Source organism: Oncorhynchus mykiss, chromosome 13, assembly GCF_013265735.2.
Source record: "Oncorhynchus mykiss isolate Arlee chromosome 13, USDA_OmykA_1.1, whole genome shotgun sequence".
NCBI classification, from domain to species: domain Eukaryota; kingdom Metazoa; phylum Chordata; class Actinopteri; order Salmoniformes; family Salmonidae; genus Oncorhynchus; species Oncorhynchus mykiss.
In genome coordinates, this window is record NC_048577.1 from 5,518,098 (window position 1) to 5,536,645 (window position 18,548).

Below are 18,548 nucleotides of genomic sequence, written 5' to 3' on the forward strand. Positions count from 1 at the left end.
ACTAACTTAAGAATCCTGTCTGATCCTGTTATATGCAGTTACTAACTAAAGAATCCTGTCTGATTCTGTTATATGCAGTTACTAACTAAAGAATCCTGTCTGATCCTGATATATGCAGTTACTAACTAAAGAATCCTGTGTGATCCTGATATATGCAGTTACTAACTAAAGAATCCTGTCTGATTCTGTTATATGCAGTTACTAACTAAAGAATCCTGTCTGATCCTGTTATATGCAGTTCATAACTAAAGAATCCTGTCTGATCCTGGCTGTGACTCCAGCTAACCAGGATCTGGCCAACTCTGATGCTCTCAAGATTTCTAAGGAGGTCGACCCTCAAGGTAAGGAGGGGGTGCAGAGTGTGTGTAGAGGAGTTACGTCTGTGTGTGTGTGTCAGGCAAATCCGTTATGATGTATGTGTTCTAACAGGCCCACAATGTGGTTACTAAAATCCCATTTGGAAATATTTGGCTGTTTTCGCTGCATAAAAGTGGTCAAACTCTTTACCTGATCTATTCATATAATGGGATGGAGAGGTGTTTGAGTGAGAGTGGAAAGTTGCCACGACGACCTGTGTTGACCTATGTGTTTCCAGGGTTACGTACCATCGGAGTGATCACCAAGCTGGACCTGATGGACGAGGGGACGGACGCACGGGACATTCTAGAGAATAAACTACTGCCGCTACGCAGGGGTGACACACACACACACACACACTCCTGTTATAAGCTGCTCCCTCCAGGTTATAACAGGGTAATAACCACCTCTCCTCCTCTCCAGGTTACATCGGGGTGGTGAATCGTAGTCAGAAGGATATTGACGGCAGGAAGGATATTAAAGCAGCTCTGGGTGCAGAGAGGAAGTTCTTCCTGTCTCATCCAGGATACAGACACATAGCTGACCGCATGGGAACACCACATCTACAGAAAACACTCAACCAGGTTAGATATGTAGACACTATATCAACATGTTACTAGTTCTTCAAAGTAGATAAGACATACTTTCACAAACTGTCTCTCTCTCTTGTTGTTGTGTACATCCCTCTTCCATGTGGTCTGTGTGTTTATAACCCAACACAGCAGGGTGTAAAACTGTCTCTGGCCAGAGATCTGTAGATAATGATGAGATGCTCATGTCTCTGCTCTAACAATGGGAGTCGTTGTCCCAAAGCCAGGAAGGCAGGCACCAAGCTTACTGTAGGTTCAAATAAGCCCGTAGGACCATTGGGCTTATTTTGGACAGATTAAACTCTCATTCTACCTCTTCCTCTCTGACCCGTCTCTGTCTGAACTGGAAAAAAACAGATGCAATGGCTGGTCCTTGTTGTTAATTACCACATTTCTGCGCTGAACTAGGTTGAATAAATGCTTAATGAAATCTACAACTCCCTTCAGCCCAGCGTCCCACATACTTCTTGACTTCTTTCGTGAATGATTTTATTTCTCTCTAGAGAAACAGAGCGTTGGGCTCACAAAAAAAAATAAATGGAATTCATGTAATTGAACCGACCTCGGTAAATTAGTTGTTTAAAGGAACATTTCACCGTTCCTCATCTCTAGCACCACCCCAACATGTGAAAATTCAGCATTTGTTTTGTAATAAACAAGAGTGAGGAAAATAAGTGATTCCAATGACATCGTTGTGTGCATCATGAGATTTTAACCAATTAGGATTAGGCATTGCCTACTAATTGGTTGATGATGTCATTGGAAACACTTATCTTCCTCTTTATTTTTTTTACTACAAAACATAGAAACGCATCATTTTCACATATGTTGATGTTGGGGAGGTGCTGGAGAATTATGTTTATATTTCCCTTTAAATCGCTCATCTCTCTTTCTGTGTGTCTCTCTCTGTAAATTCAATTCAATTTAAGGGCTTTATTGGCAGGGGAAACATGTAAACGTTGCCAAAGCAAGTGAACAATATAATAAACAAACGTGAAATAAACAAAAAATGAACAGTAAACATTACACTCACTGAAGTTCCAAAATAATAAAGACATTTCAAATGTGATATTATGTGCAGATTGTTAGGAATCCCTTTGGCTCGTCAGTCTAGGGGACGAGACCCGTAGCATAACTCATCCAAATTATAACAGTGACAAAGTCTAGGGGACGAGACCCGTAGCATAACTCATCCAAATTATAACAGTGACAAAGTCTAGGGGACGAGACCCGTAGCATAACTCATCCAAATTATAACAGTGACAAAGTCTAGGGGACGAGACCCGTAGCATAACTCATCCAAATTATAACAGTGACAAAGTCTAGGGGACGAGACCCGTAGCATAACTCATCCAAATTATAACAGTGACAAAGTCTAGGGGACGAGACCCGTAGCATAACTCATCCAAATTATAACAGTGACAAAGTCTAGGGGATGAGACCCATAACATAACTCATCCAAATTATAACAGTGACAAAGTCTAGGGGATGAGACCCATAGCATAACTCATCCAAATTATAACAGTGACAAAGTCTAGGGGACGAGACCCGTAGCATAACTCATCCAAATTATAACAGTGACAAAGTCTAGGGGATGAGACCCATAACATAACTCATCCAAATTATAACAGTGACAAAGTCTAGGGGATGAGACCCATAGCATAACTCATCCAAATTATAACAGTGACAAAGTCTAGGGGATGAGACCCATAGCATAACTCATCCAAATTATAACAGTGACAAAGTCTAGGGGATGAGACCCATAGCATAACTCATCCAAATTATAACAGTGACAAAGTCTAGGGGATGAGACCCATAGCATAACTCATCCAAATTATAACAGTGACAAAGTCTAGGGGATGAGACCCATAGCATAACTCATCCAAATTATAACAGTGACAAAGTCTAGGGGATGAGACCCATAGCATAACTCATCCAAATTATAACAGTGACAAATTCTAGGGGATGAGACCCATAGCATAACTCATCCAAATTATAACAGTGACAAAGTCTAGGGGATGAGACCCATAGCATAACTCATCCAAATTATAACAGTGACAAAGTCTAGGGGATGAGACCCATAGCATAACTCATCCAAATTATAACAGTGACAAAGTCTAGGGGATGAGACCCATAGCATAACTCATCCAAATTATAACAGTGACAAAGTCTAGGGGATGAGACCCATAGCATAACTCATCCAAATTATAACAGTGACAAAGTCTAGGGGATGAGACCCATAGCATAACTCATCCAAATTATAACAGTGACAAAGTCTAGGGGATGAGACCCATAGCATAACTCATCCAAATTATAACAGTGACAAAGTCTAGGGGATGAGACCCATAGCATAACTCATCCAAATTATAACAGTGACAAAGTCTAGGGGATGAGACCCATAGCATAACTCATCCAAATTATAACAGTGACAAAGTCTAGGGGACAAGACCCATAACATAACTCATGCAAAGTGTAATAGTGACAAAGTAACAGTGAGAACGAAATAATCACAGACAACTAAATTACCGTCAAACTCTCATGGTTTATTCCTAAACACACGGTAAGGGGAGGGGGAGGGGGGGGGGGGGGGGGCTGAGCTGGACCCAAGGAAAGAAACAAATATCCCAAAACACCCCTAAGCTAGACTAGCCTACTTCAATACAGCTAACTAACTAACCAAAAACACCCCTAAGCTAGACTAGCCTACTTCAATACAGCTAACTAACCAAAAACACCCCTCAGCTAGACTAGCCTACTTCAATACAGCTAACTAACTAACCAAAAACACCCCTAAGCTAGACTAGCCTACTTCAATACAGCTAACTAACCAAAAACACCCCTAAGCTAGACTAGCCTACTTCAATACAGCTAACTAACCAAAAACACCCCTAAGCTAGACTAGCCTACTTCAATACAGCTAACTAACCAAAAACACCCCTAAGCTAGACTAGCCTACTTCAATACAGCTAACTAACTAACCAAAAACACCCCTAAGCTAGACTAGCCTACTTCAATACAGCTAACTAACTAACCAAAAATACAGTGGGTGGTCCGCCCAGTTCTAACTAGTGTATTTAGACAAAGTTTACCTACGGGTAGTGTATGCCTATGGGCGACTTGTCTGGTTACCCCCTTTCCCACCAACAAACACCATCACCAAAACAATACTCACAGGTGGGGACAAAGTGACATGTGGTTGATAAACGAAACCAGAGATCTACAGAGAGATGGAGCTCCAGAGAAAACAACTGAATGGGTTTTGAAACCAAGGGAAGGGGGATGTGATTGGGTAATGGAAACAGGTGTGTCTTCTGATTGGTGACTGATTGGGGAATGATGATTGCCACCTGTGAGGGGAGAGGGAGAGAAAATAAATACACACAGGATACCTGTATTCGTAACAAAATAGTTAAAGTACAAAAGGGAAAATAAATAAACATAAATATGGGTTGTATTTACATTCTCTCTCTCTCTCCATCTTTCATCCTTCTTTTTGTCTCCATATAATCATTTCAACCCCCCCCCCCCCCCCCTCTAGCAACTGACCAACCACATCCGGGACACGTTGCCAGGGTTACGTAGTAAGCTCCAGAGCCAGCTTCTCTCTCTGGAGAAAGAGGTGGAGGAATACAAGAACTACAAACCAGACGACCCGACGCGCAAGACCAAGGCCCTACTGCAGTCAGTATATAAACACACACACACACACACACAAGACCAAGGCCCTACTGCAGTCAGTATATAAACACACACACACACACACACAAGACCAAGGCCCTACTGCAGTCAGTATATAAACACACACACACACAAGACCAAGGCCCTACTGCAGTCAGTATATAAACACACACACACACAAGACCAAGGCCCTACTGCAGTCAGTATATAAACACACACACACATACACACGCAAGACCAAGGCCCTACTGCAGTCAGTATATAAACACACACACACATACACACGACCAAGGCCCTACTACAGTCAGTATATAAACACACACACACATACACACACAAGACCAAGGCCCTACTGCAGTCAGTATATAAACACACACACACATACACACGACCAAGGCCCTACTGCAGTCAGTATATAAACACACACACACACACACACACACACAAGACCAAGGCCCTACTGCAGTCAGTATATAAACACACACACACACACACACACACGCAAGACCAAGGCCCTACTACAGTCAGTATATAAACACACACACACATACACACGACCAAGGCCCTACTGCAGTCAGTATATAAACACACACACACATACACGCGCAAGACCAAGGCCCTACTGCAGTCAGTATATAAACACACACACACACACACGCAAGACCAAGGCCCTACTGCAGTCAGTATATAAACACACACACACACACACACGCAAGACCAAGGCCCTACTGCAGTCAGTATATAAACACACACACACACACAAGACCAAGGCCCTACTGCAGTCAGTATATAAACACACACACACATACACACGCAAGACCAAGGCCCTACTGCAGTCAGTATATAAACACACACACACGCACACACACGCAAGACCAAGGCCCTACTGCAGTCAGTATATAAACACACACACACACAAGACCAAGGCCCTACTGCAGTCAGTATATAAACACACACACATACACACGCAAGACCAAGGCCCTATTGTAGTCAGTATATAAACACACACACACACAAGACCAAGGCCCTACTGCAGTCAGTATATAAACACACACACATACACACGCAAGACCAAGGCCCTATTGTAGTCAGTATATAAACACACACACACACAAGACCAAGGCCCTACTGCAGTCAGTATATAAACACACACACATACACACGCAAGACCAAGGCCCTACTGCAGTCAGTATATAAACACACACACACACAAGACCAAGGCCCTACTGCAGTCAGTATATAAACACACACACACACACAAGACCAAGGCCCTACTGCAGTCAGTATATAAACACACACACATACACACGCAAGACCAAGGCCCTATTGTAGTCAGTATATAAACACACACACACACAAGACCAAGGCCCTACTGCAGTCAGTATATAAACACACACACATACACACGCAAGACCAAGGCCCTATTGTAGTCAGTATATAAACACACACACACACAAGACCAAGGCCCTACTGCAGTCAGTATATAAACACACACACATACACACGCAAGACCAAGGCCCTACTGCAGTCAGTATATAAACACACACACACACAAGACCAAGGCCCTACTGCAGTCAGTATATAAACACACACACACACACAAGACCAAGGCCCTACTGCAGTCAGTATATAAACACACACACACACATATATATACTGTATCTGACTGTCAGTACTTTTGTAATATGACTGTGTGTGTGTGTGTGTGTGTGTGTGTGTGTGTGTGTGCGTGTGTGTGTGTGTGTGTGTGTGTGTGTGTGTGTGTGTGTGTGTGTGTGTGTGTGTGTAGGATGGTTCAGCAGTTTGGTGTAGACTTTGAGAAGCGTATTGAGGGATCAGGTGATCAGGTGGATACTGCGGAGCTCTCTGGAGGAGCTAGAATCAACAGGATCTTCCACGAGAGATTCCCCTTCGAACTGGTCAAGGTACACACACACACACACACACACACAAATTGTTTTACTATCCTTGTGGGGACCCAAAAATGTATTCCCAATCAAAATCCCTAACCCTAACCCAAACCCTAACCGTAACCCTAACCCTAAACCCTAAGCTTAAAATAGTATTTTTCCTTGTGAGGACCAGCGAAATGTCCCCACTTCTCAGAATGTTCCTTGTTTTACTGTCTATGTGAGGACGTCTGGTACCTAGTAAAACCAAAAACACACACACTGATTTCCCGTCTGTGTGTTGTGTTCAGATGGAGTTTGATGAGAAGGAGTTGAGGAGAGAGATCAGTTATGCCATCAAGAACATCCATGGAGTGAGGCAAGTACAGACAGGCAGATATATATACCTGTCTGTCTCTAGCTCCCTCTCTATCTACCTATCTGTCTCTATCTCTATCTGTCTGTCTGTCTGATTACATGTTTGTCTGTCTACATGTCTGTGTCTGTCTCTACCTACATATGTGTCTGTCTGTCTGTCTGTCTCTGCCTACATGTCTGTGTGTCAGTTTTTACCTACATTTCTGTCTGTCTGTCTGTCTGTCTGTCTGTCTGTCTGTCTGTCTGTCTGTCTGTCTGTCTGTCTGTCTTTCCACCTGCCTCTACCTACATGTCTGTGTGTCTGTCTGTGTGCCCCCTCCAGAACAGGCCTGTTCACCCCTGACCTAGCCTTTGAGGCCATAGTGAAAAAGCAGATCATTAAGCTGAAAGAGCCCTGTCTGAAATGTATGGACCTGGTGATCCAGGAGCTCATCAACACCGTGCGCCAGTGCACCAATAAGGTACCTCGCTGCATGGAGCCTGTAAAGCCCTGTCATGTTACTCCAGGCCACATGGGAGCGCTATGGAGCTAGCCTTTAATGCTACCATGCTAACCTCGGCCCCTGCGTAGTGCACCGCATGGAGCATGTAATGTCCTGTCATGTTACTCCAGTCCACATGGGGGCGCTATGGAGCTAGCCTTTAATGCTACCATGCTAATCTAGGCCCCAGGATAGTGCACTGCATGGTACTGTACTGTGTAGGGTGAAGTTGACCCTAAAAGCTGATCTGGGGTCAGTTTAGCATTTTCCACACTAATGGTTAACGATTTGTTTAGTTTAGAATTTTGGGGAAGAGAAGCTGATCCTAGATCTGTACCTAGGGGAGACTTCACACCAGGGAGCATGGAGACTGTAATGCCTGACATGCCCACAGGGGGGGCGATGTGCAGCTTTCTTCTACTGTTTTCAGGATGTTGTGCTGTGAGATGTGTGAGACTGTTTATGTTTCTCCTCACGTGTCTCTGGTTCCCCCTGAAGACAAACTGCAGATTGACACACACACACACACACACACACACACACACACACACACACACACACACACACACACACACACACACACACCTTGTAACTTAGTGGATGTCAAAGTTTAGTAACAGATGCCAGTATAAACTAACTGACTAAACAAAATGCCTTTTATCTCTCTCTCTCCCTCTCTCCCTCTCTCTCTCTCTCTCTCTCTCTGTGTTATTCTCCCTCTATCCCTCCATCTCTCTCTTTTATTTTATTTCTCTCTTTCACTGCTCCCCGACCTCTCTCCCTCTCTTAATCTGTTTCTATCACTTCCGGACTTCCCTGACTCCTCCCCACCATGACCCCTCCCACTCACGGACCCCTCCCACTTCCGGACACCTCCCCACTTCAATGACTCCTCCCACTCCCTGGCTCCTCCTTCTCCTGCCCTACCGTGATAAACTACATCTCCCACGATGCTCCAGAACAGGCCTGTTCACCCCTGACCTAGCCTTTGAGGCCATAGTGAAAAAGCAGATCATTAAACTGAAAGAGCCCTGTCTGAAATGCGTGGACCTCGTCCTGTCCGAGCTCACCTCCCTCGTCAAGAAGTGTACCGGAAAGGTAAAGAGAAGAATCACAGTGGAGGGAAGGAAAGAAGGAAGGAGGGAAGAGAGAAGAGGGACAGTGGAGGGAAGGAAAGAAGGAAGGAGGGAAGAGAGAAGAGGGACAGTGGAGGGAAGGAAAGAAGAAAGGAGGGAGGGAAGAGAGAAGAGGGACAGTGGAGGGAAGGAAAGAAGGAAGGAGGGAAGAGAGAAGAGGGACAGTGGAGGGAAGGAAAGAAAGGAGAGAAGAGGGACAGTGGAGGGAAGGAAAGAAGGAAGGAGGGAAGAGAGAAGAGGGACAGTGGAGGGAAGGAAAGAAGGAAGGAGGGAAGAGAGAAAATCAAATCAAATCAAATCAAATCAAATTTATTTGTCACATACACATGGTTAGCAGATGTTAATGCGAGTGTAGCGAAATGCTTGTGCTTCTAGTTCCGACAATGCAGTAATAACAAGTAATCTAACTAACAATTCCAAAACTACTGTCTTGTACACAGTGTAAGGGGATAAAGAATATGTACATAAGGATATATGAATGAGTGATGGTACAGAGCAGCATAGGCAAGATACAGTAGATGGTATCGGGTACAGTATGTACAAATGAGATGAGTATGTAAACAAAGTGGCATAGTATAGTATAAAGTGGCTAGTGATACATGTATTACATAAGGATACCGTCGATGATATAGAGTACAGTATATACGTATGCATATGAGATGAATAATGTAGGGTAAGTAACATTTATATAAGGTAGCATTGTTTAAAGTGGCTAGTGATATATTTACATCATTTCCCATCAATTCCCATTATTAAAGTGGCTGGAGTTGAGTCAGTGTCAGTGTGTTGGCAGCAGCCACTCAGTGTTAGTGGTGGCTGTTTAACAGTCTGATGGCCTTGAGATAGAAGCTGTTTTTCAGTCTCTCGGTCCCAGCTTTGATGCACCTGTACTGACCTCGCCTTCTGGATGATAGCGGGGTGAACAGGCAGTGGCTCGGGTGGTTGATGTCCTTGATGATCTTTATGGCCTTCCTGTGACATCGGGTGGTGTAGGTGTCCTGGAGGGCAGGTAGTTTGCCCCCGGTGATGCGTTGTGCAGACCTCACTACCCTCTGGAGAGCCTTACGGTTGAGGGCGGTGCAGTTGCCATACCAGGCGGTGATACAGCCCGCCAGGATGCTCTCGATTGTGCATCTGTAGAAGTTTGTGAGTGCTTTTGGTGACAAGCCGAATTTCTTCAGCCTCCTGAGGTTGAAGAGGCGCTGCTGCGCCTTCTTCACGATGCTGTCTGTGTGAGTGGACCAATTCAGTTTGTCTGTGATGTGTATGCCGAGGAACTTAAAACTTGCTACCCTCTCCACTACTGTTCCATCGATGTGGATAGGGGGGTGTTCCCTCTGCTGTTTCCTGAAGTCCACAATCATCTCCTTAGTTTTGTTGACGTTGAGTGTGAGGTTGTTTTCCTGACACCACACTCCGAGGGCCCTCACCTCCTCCCTGTAGGCCGTCTCATCGTTGTTGGTAATCAAGCCTACCACTGTTGTGTCGTCCGCAAACTTGATGATTGAGTTGGAGGCGTGCGTGGCCACGCAGTCGTGGGTGAACAGGGAGTACAGGAGAGGGCTCAGAACGCAACCTTGTGGGGCCCCAGTGTTGAGGATCAGCGGGGAGGAGATGTTGTTGCCTACCCTCACCACCTGGGGGCGGCCCGTCAGGAAGTCCAGTACCCAGTTGCACAGGGCGGGGTCGAGACCCAGGGTCTCGAGCTTGATGACGAGCTTGGAGGGTACTATGGTGTTGAATGCCGAGCTGTAGTCGATGAACAGCATTCTCACATAGGTATTCCTCTTGTCCAGATGGGTTAGGGCAGTGTGCAGTGTGGTTGAGATTGCATCGTCTGTGGACCTATTTGGGCGGTAAGCAAATTGGAGTGGGTCTAGGGTGTCAGGTAGGGTGGAGGTGATATGGTCCTTGACTAGTCTCTCAAAGCACTTCATGATGACGGATGTGAGTGCTACGGGGCGGTAGTCATTTAGCTCAGTTACCTTAGCTTTCTTGGGAACAGGAACAATGGTGGCCCTCTTGAAGCATGTGGGAACAGCAGACTGGTATAGGGATTGATTGAATATGTCCGTAAACACACCGGCCAGCTGGTCTGCGCATGCTCTGAGGGCGCGGCTGGGGATACCATCTGGGCCTGCAGCCTTGCGAGGGTTAACACGTTTAAATGTCTTACTCACCTCGGCTGCAGTGAAGGAGAGACCGCATGTTTTCGTTGCAGGCCGTGTCAGTGGCACTGTATTGTCCTCAAAGCGGGCAAAAAAGTTATTTAGTCTGCCTGGGAGCAAGACATCCTGGTCCGTGACTGGGCTGGGTTTCTTCCTGTAGTCCGTGATTGACTGTAGACCCTGCCACATGCCTCTTGTGTCTGAGCCGTTGAATTGAGATTCTACTTTGTCTCTGTACTGGCGCTTAGCTTGTTTGATAGCCTTGCGGAGGGAATAGCTGCACTGTTTGTATTCGGTCATGTTACCAGACACCTTGCCCTGATTAAAAGCAGTGGTTCGCGCTTTCAGTTTCACACGAATGCTGCCATCAATCCACGGTTTCTGGTTTGGGAATGTTTTAATCGTTGCTATGGGAACGACATCTTCAACGCACGTTCTAATGAACTCGCACACCGAATCAGCGTATTCGTCAATGTTGTTATCTGACGCAATACGAAACATCTCCCAGTCCACGTGATGGAAGCAGTCTTGGAGTGTGGAGTCAGCTTGGTCGGACCAGCGTTGGACAGACCTCAGCGTGGGAGCCTCTTGTTTTAGTTTCTGTCTGTAGGCAGGGATCAACAAAATGGAGTCGTGGTCAGCTTTTCCGAAAGGGGGGCGGGGCAGGGCCTTATATGCGTCGCGGAAGTTAGAGTAACAATGGTCCAAGGTCTTTCCTCCCCTGGTTGCGCAATCGATATGCTGATAAAATTTGGGGAGTCTTGTTTTCAGATTAGCCTTGTTAAAATCCCCAGCTACAATGAATGCAGCCTCCGGATAAATTGTTTCCAGTTTGCAGAGAGTTAAATAAAGTTTGTTCAGAGCCATCGATGTGTCTGCTTGGGGGGGGATATATACGGCTGTGATTATAATCGAAGAGAATTCTCTTGGTAGATAATGCGGTCTACATTTGATTGTGAGGAATTCTAAATCAGGTGAACAGAAGGATTTGAGTTCCTGTATGTTTCTTTCATCGCACCATGTCACGTTAGTCATAAGGCATACGCCCCCGCCCCTCTTTTTACCAGAAAGATGTTTTTTCCTGTCTGCGCGATGCGTGGAGAAACCTGTTGGCTGCACCGCTTCGGATAGCGTCTCTCCAGTAAGCCACGTTTCCGTGAAGCAAAGAACGTTACAGTCTCTGATGTCCCTCTGGAATGCTACCCTTGCTCGGATTTCATCAACCTTGTTGTCAAGAGACTGGACATTGGCAAGAAGAATGCTAGGGAGTGGTGCGCGCTGTGCCCGTCTCCGGAGTCTGACCAGAAGACCGCCTCGTTTCCCTCTCTTTCGGAGTCGTTTTTTTGGGTCGCTGCATAGGATCGACTCCGTTGTCCTGTTTGTAGGCAGAACACAGGATCCGCGTCGCGAAAAACATATTCTTGGTCGTACTGATGGTGAGTTGATGCTGATCTTATATTCAGTAGTTCTTCTCGACTGTATGTAATGAAACCTAAGATGACCTGGGGTACTAATGTAAGAAATAACACGTAAAAAAACAAAAAACTGCATAGTTTCCTAGGAACGCGAAGCGAGGCGGCCATCTCTGTCGGCGCCGGAAGTAGAGTAGAGGGAAGAGGGACAGTGGAGGGAAGGAAAGAAGGAAGGAGTGAAGAGAGAAGAATCACAGTGGAGGGAAGGAAAGAAGGAAGGAGGGAAGAGAGAAGAGGGACAGTGGATGGAAGGAAAGAAGGAAGGAGGGAAGAGAGAAGAGGGACTGCGGAGGGAAGGAAAGAAGGAAGGAGGGAAGAGAGAAGAGGGACAGTGGAGGGAAGGAAAGAAGGAAGGAGGGAAGAGAGAAGAGGGACAGTGGAGGGAAGGAAAGAAGGAAGGAGGGAAGAGAGAAGAGGGACAGTGGAGGGAAGGAAAGAAGGAAGGAGGGAAGAGAGAAGAGGGACAGTGGAGGGAAGGAAAGAAGGAAGGAGGGAAGAGAGAAGAATCACAGTGGAGGGAAGGAAAGAAGGAAGGAGAGAAGAGGGACAGTGGAGGGAAGGAAAGAAGGAAGGAGGGAAGAGAGAAGAGGGACAGCGGCTGCGTCCAGATTGTCTTTCCTTACTCCCAAAGAGTGCACTCGTTCACTTCCTTTCAAGGAAATGACTGAAATGACTGTGGAAACTCCCTCTCTAGCCACATGCCTTCACCGATCTAATGCTTTTAGATTTGTGGGAAGTAGGGAACGAGTGTACACTTTAGGAAGAAGGAGATAGTATTGGAACGTACCCAATAAATTGATGGAGAGAATGAAGAGAACTGTGTTTCTACCACTTCTCCTGCTAGTCTCTAACCCCTCCACCCTCCCTCCCTCCACCCCTCCTTCTCCTCTCCCTCCACTCTCCCCAATTGATTTAATTTCTCCTCGCCCCTCTGGGTAGAATTATTGCTGTCTGTATAGTCACTACCCCCCCCCCCCCCTCATAAGCATTGGCCGTGTTCCAGGCTGACTACATTGCAGACAACGCCTGGATAGGTGTTTAGCATATTTAACAACAAACCACAACATATCATGTAGTAATCTGATGCCTGACTGCACAGTCAGTGACGTGGCACGCAAACATTGTTTGATACACTGCAATGACTGCAATAGAGTACCACAGTATGAGTCATAATACCCATAAAACCTAGCTGTCAAACAAGGAACTGTTTCCAATCATTTTTCCACCATAAATTCTTCCCATAGGGGATTTTAGAAAAGTCTTGAAATAATGTCTGTGTTTCGTGTAGGTTCACCCTGGCGGGACATTTTCATAACCGCGTAAATCTCTCTAGGACAAGGTGACTTTTATCAATATAGTCGCCTGTATTTACCCCCCCCCCCCCCCCAAAAAAAAAAAAATGAAATGCTATTTAGCTGCTAAAATGGTTATCGTAAAGAACTACAAACGCCATGAGGATCTGGACCAGACTGCCGATTCCAGGCCAAGGTAAGAATCTCTGGATCAGCTCTCTAATGTTAGATACATTTAGTCATGAATAAATTGGATACAATTCTGTAAATGGACAATTCTGTGAAAAATGTTGTGCAAGTTTTGACACAATACCCGATAGCAAAGGTGTCATCTAGAGACGCCGTGCAGGAGCCTGCAGGGACTTGTAGTTTTACATGATGTCTACTTTGATGCTAATCAGCATTTTCAAATCTGAGAGTAAATAGAGCCGAATATACTGATAAAAGTCACCTTGTCCGAGAGAGATTGACGTGGTTATCAGAACGTCACACCGGGGTCAACATACCCAAAACACAGCCCTTATTTCACGTGTTTCTATAATGTCCTATGGGGAAACTGAAGGGTGGAGAGACAATTGGAAGCCTTTCCCTGTTTGACCACTAGGTTTTATGGGTATTACAACACCTCCACTGTGGGGCTCTATGTAGTCGGCCTGGAATGCGACCTCTGCCGCTAAATCCAACAGCCCCTCCATCTGATTCCACACCCGCCCCCTTCCTCACAGTGATTGTTGCTTCAACCTCCCTTCACCCCACCCCTCACTCAATTACCCAATCAAAACACTCACCTCCCCTTATCTCAGCTTAAAACGTAAGCCCCGAAACCTTTGTCTTTATCGTTCCCCCTATGTAGCTCAGGGGGAAGATGTTCTGTGTGACACATTCTTTCCTATGCTTACCCAACCATGTCCAGTCACTCACCCCTACTTTTGACCAATCAGAACGTTCCTGCTGTGTCTTTAAATCCTCTCTGTGACTCTCACCTCTGTTCCCTAACTCACCTTGTGCTAACATGCTAAATCACAGGCGTCAAACTCATTCCATGTCTGCAGGTTTTCACTCCTCTCTCAGATTGATCAATTCAGACTGTTTAGTTAGTAACTGCCCTGAACTGGTTGTCCAGGTCTTAAGGAACTGCCCTGACCTGGTTGTCCAGGTCTTATTGAACTGCCCTGACCTGGTTGTCCAGGTCTTATTGAACTGCCCTGACCTGGTTGTCCAGGTCTTATTGAACTGCCCTGACCTGGTTGTCCAGGTCTTATTGAACTGCCCTGACCTGGTTGCCCAGGTCTTATTGAACTGCCCTGACCTGGTTGTCCAGGTCTTATTGAACTGCCCTGACCTGGTTGTCCAGGTCTTATTGAACTGCCCTGACCTGGTTGTCCAGGTCTTATTGAACTGCCCTGACCTGGTTGTCCAGGTCTTATTGAACTACCCTGACCTGGTTGTCCAGGTCTTAACTGAACACAAGTTGAGAGAAGATAATGAAACCAGCAGACAGAGTTGGACTCTCCTTCGCTAAATCAATAAAATGGCATTAGTGCTCAGCTTGGGATACCTGTGGGTTATTGATGACAGTATTGTGAGCATGCTGGGATACCTGTGGGGTATTGATGACAGTATTGTGAGCATGCTGGGATACCTGTGGGATATTGATGACAGTATTGTGAGCATGCTGGGATACCTGTGGGTTATTGATGACAGTATTGTGAGCATGCTGGGATACCTGTGGGATATTGATGACAGTATTGTGAGCATGCTGGGATACCTGTGGGATATTGATGACAGTATTGTGAGCATGCTGGGATACCTGTGGGTTATTGATGACAGTATTGTGAGCATGCTGGGATACCTGTGGGATATTGATGACAGTATAGTGAGCATGCTGGGATACCTGTGGGATATTGATGACAGTATTGTGAGCATGCTGGGATACCTGTGGGATATTGATGACAGTATTGTGAGCATGCTGGGATACCTGTGGGATATTGATGACAGTATTGTGAGCATGCTGGGATACCTGTGGGATATTGATGACAGTATAGTGAGCATGCTGGGATACCTGTGGGATATTGATGACAGTATTGTGAGCATGCTGGGATACCTGTGGGATATTGATGACAGTATTGTGAGCATGCTGGGATACCTGTGGGATATTGATGACATTATTGTGAGCATGCTGGGATACCTGTGGGATATTGATGACAGTATAGTGGAGCATGCTGGGATACCTGTGGGATATTGATGACAGTATTGTGAGCATGCTGGGATACCTGTGGGATATTGATGACAGTATTGTGAGCATGCTGGGATACCTGTGGGATATTGATGACAGTATTGTGAGCATGCTGGGATACCTGTGGGATATTGATGACAGTATTGTGAGCATGCTGGGATACCTGTGGGATATTGATGACAGTATTGTGAGCATGCTGGGATACCTGTGGGGTATTGATGACAGTATTGTGAGCATGCTGAGATACTTGTGGGATATTGATGACAGTATTGTGAGCATGCTTGCTAAAACCAGATGCAAATCTCCTAAATCAGATAAAACGAGCCTCAAACCAGTTTGTGTTAATTTAATCTGGTTTTCCTAGATTCAAACTGGTTGATGTTAGTTTATACCAGATATACTACCAAGCAGGATCAATGTCCTATCTGCATGACCCCTCTATGTTGAACTGTCTGTCTCCTATACATGTCAATCACTAGGGGGTGTGTCTGTTTGGCTGGATGGATGACCCCTCTATGCTAACTGTCTGTCCTCTACACATGTCAATCACTAGGGGTGTGTTTGTTTGGCTGAATGGATGGTGTGTGTCTGAGTGAGAGAGAGGTGTGTGTGTGTGTGTGCGTGTTGATGCATGTGTGTGTGATTGTGTGTGCGTGTGTGTGTGTGTGTGTGCATGCATGTGTGTGCAATTTTATGTGTGTGTGTGTGTGCATGCATGTGTGTGTGATTGTGTGTGTGTGTGTGCCGTCAGTACCTGCAGCATTGTGTGTTGTTCCACAGCTTGGCTCCTACCCCAAACTGAGAGAAGAGACAGAGAGAATCGTCACAACCTACGTCAGAGAGAGAGACATCAAAACCAAAGACCAGGTGAGAGAGAGACATCAAAACCAAAGACCAGGTGAGAGTGAGACATCAAAACCAGAGACCAGGTGAGAGAGAGAGGTAGATGGAGAGAGAGACATCAAAACCAGAGACCAGGTGAGAGTGAGAGATAGATGGAGAGAGAGATCAAAACCAGTGACCAGGTGAGAGAGAGACATCAAAACCAGAGACCAGGTGAGAGTGAGAGATAGATGGAGAGAGAGACATCAAAACCAGAGACCAGGTGAGAGTGAGAGATAGATGGAGAGAGAGACATCAAAACCAGTGACCAGGTGAGAGAGAGACATCAAAACCAGTGACCAGGTGAGAGTGAGACATCAAAACCAGAGACCAGGTGAGAGTGAGAGATAGATGGAGAGTGAGACATCAAAACCAGAGACCAGGTGAGAGTGAGAGATAGATGGAGAGAGAGACATCAAAACCAGTGACCAGGTGAGAGAAAGACATCAAAACCAGAGACCAGGTGAGATAGAGAGATAGATGAGAGAGAGAGACATCAAGACCAGGTGAACTAGAGAGAGATAGATGGAGTGAGAGAGACATCAAAACCAGAGACCAGGTGGGATAGAAAGAGACATCAAAACCAGCGACCAGGTGGGAGAGAAAGATACATCAAAACCAGAGACCAGGTGAGAGAGAAAGAGACATCAAAACTAGAGACCAGGTGAGAGAGAGACATCAAAACCAGAGACCAGGTGAGAGAGCGACATCAAAACCAGAGACCAGATGAGAGTGAGAGATAGATGGAGAGAGAGAGAGAGAGGGGTGAGTGGGAGAGAAAGAGAGGCTGACATCTAGTCAAATGGCTACCCAGACTATTCACATTGCCCCCCTCCCCTCTCCACACCACTGCCACTCTCTGTTGTCATCTATGCATAGTCACTTTAATTAACTCTACCTACATGTACATATTACCTCAATGTGCCCCTCTCACATTGACTCTGTCCCGCCCCCCCTGTATATGTTGTTGTATATGTTGTTATTTTTTACTGCTCCTCTTTAATTACTTGTTACTTTTATCTCTTATTCTTATCCATATTTTTTCAAACTGCACTGTTGGTTAGGGGCTTGTAAGTAAGCATTTCACTGTAAGGTACCTGTTGTATTCGGCGCATGTGACTAATACAATTTGATTTGATTTGACCCAACCTGTCTGTCTGTCTGTCTGTCTGTCTGTCTGTCTGTCTGTCTGTCTGTCTGTCTGTTTCAGGTGCTGCTGTTGATTGACATTGAGCTGTCTTACATCAACACAAACCATGAGGACTTCATTGGCTTCGCAAAGTGAGTTGACCTCTAGTAACCCCTAGCAACGACCTTTCAACGTTCACCTGCCTATGTAACCCCTAGCACCGACCTTTCAACTTTCACCTATGTAACCCCTAGCAACGACCTACTTCTTAAGGATTAGCCCCTTTTTTTCAATTTTCACCTAAAATGACTCACCAAAATCTAACTGCCTGTAGCTCAGGACCTGAAGCAAAGATAAAAGATCTGGTAAAAGATAATACAAAGAAAAAATATGTTATTTTGTAATTTTTTTGTACCATCATCTTTGAAATGCAAGAGAAAGGCCATAATTTATTATTCCAACCCAGGTGCAATTTAGATTTTGGCCACTAGATGTCAGCAGTGTCAGTGCAAAGTTTTAGACTGAGCCAATGAACCATTGCATTTCTGTTCAAAATGTTGTATCAAGACTGCCCAAATGTGCCTAATTGGTTTATTAATACATTTTCAAGTTCATAACTGTGGACTCTCCTCAAACAATAGCATGGTATTATTTCACTGCAATAGCTACTGTAAATTGGACAGTGCAGTTAGATTAACAAGAATTTAAGTGTAACGGATGTGAAACGGCTAGCTTAGTTAGCGGTGCGCGCTAAATAGCATTTCAATCAGTGACGTCACTTGCTCTGAGTCCTTGAAGTAGTTGTTCCCCTTGCTCTGCAAGGGCCGCGGCTTTTGTGGAGCGATGGGTAACGATGCTT

The 18,548-nt window shown here is 45.4% G+C and overlaps 1 protein-coding gene across 4 annotated transcripts in view; it reads left to right on the forward strand.

The window, feature by feature from the left end:
• LOC110519517 (dynamin-2) overlaps positions 1-18,548 on the forward strand; it is a 70,748-nt gene that overhangs the window by 33,928 nt on the left and 18,272 nt on the right. Inside the window, exons 5-14 of one of the 4 annotated variants that reach the window (XM_036939952.1) lie at positions 239-341; positions 596-694; positions 781-941; positions 4,486-4,628; positions 6,415-6,550; positions 6,826-6,893; positions 8,334-8,472; positions 16,459-16,516; positions 16,548-16,576; positions 17,771-17,841. In XM_036939952.1, the coding sequence (XP_036795847.1) occupies positions 239-341; positions 596-694; positions 781-941; positions 4,486-4,628; positions 6,415-6,550; positions 6,826-6,893; positions 8,334-8,472; positions 16,459-16,516; positions 16,548-16,576; positions 17,771-17,841 (1,007 nt within the window). The other 3 variants (XM_036939951.1, XM_036939953.1, XM_036939950.1) reach the window with 3 other exon arrangements.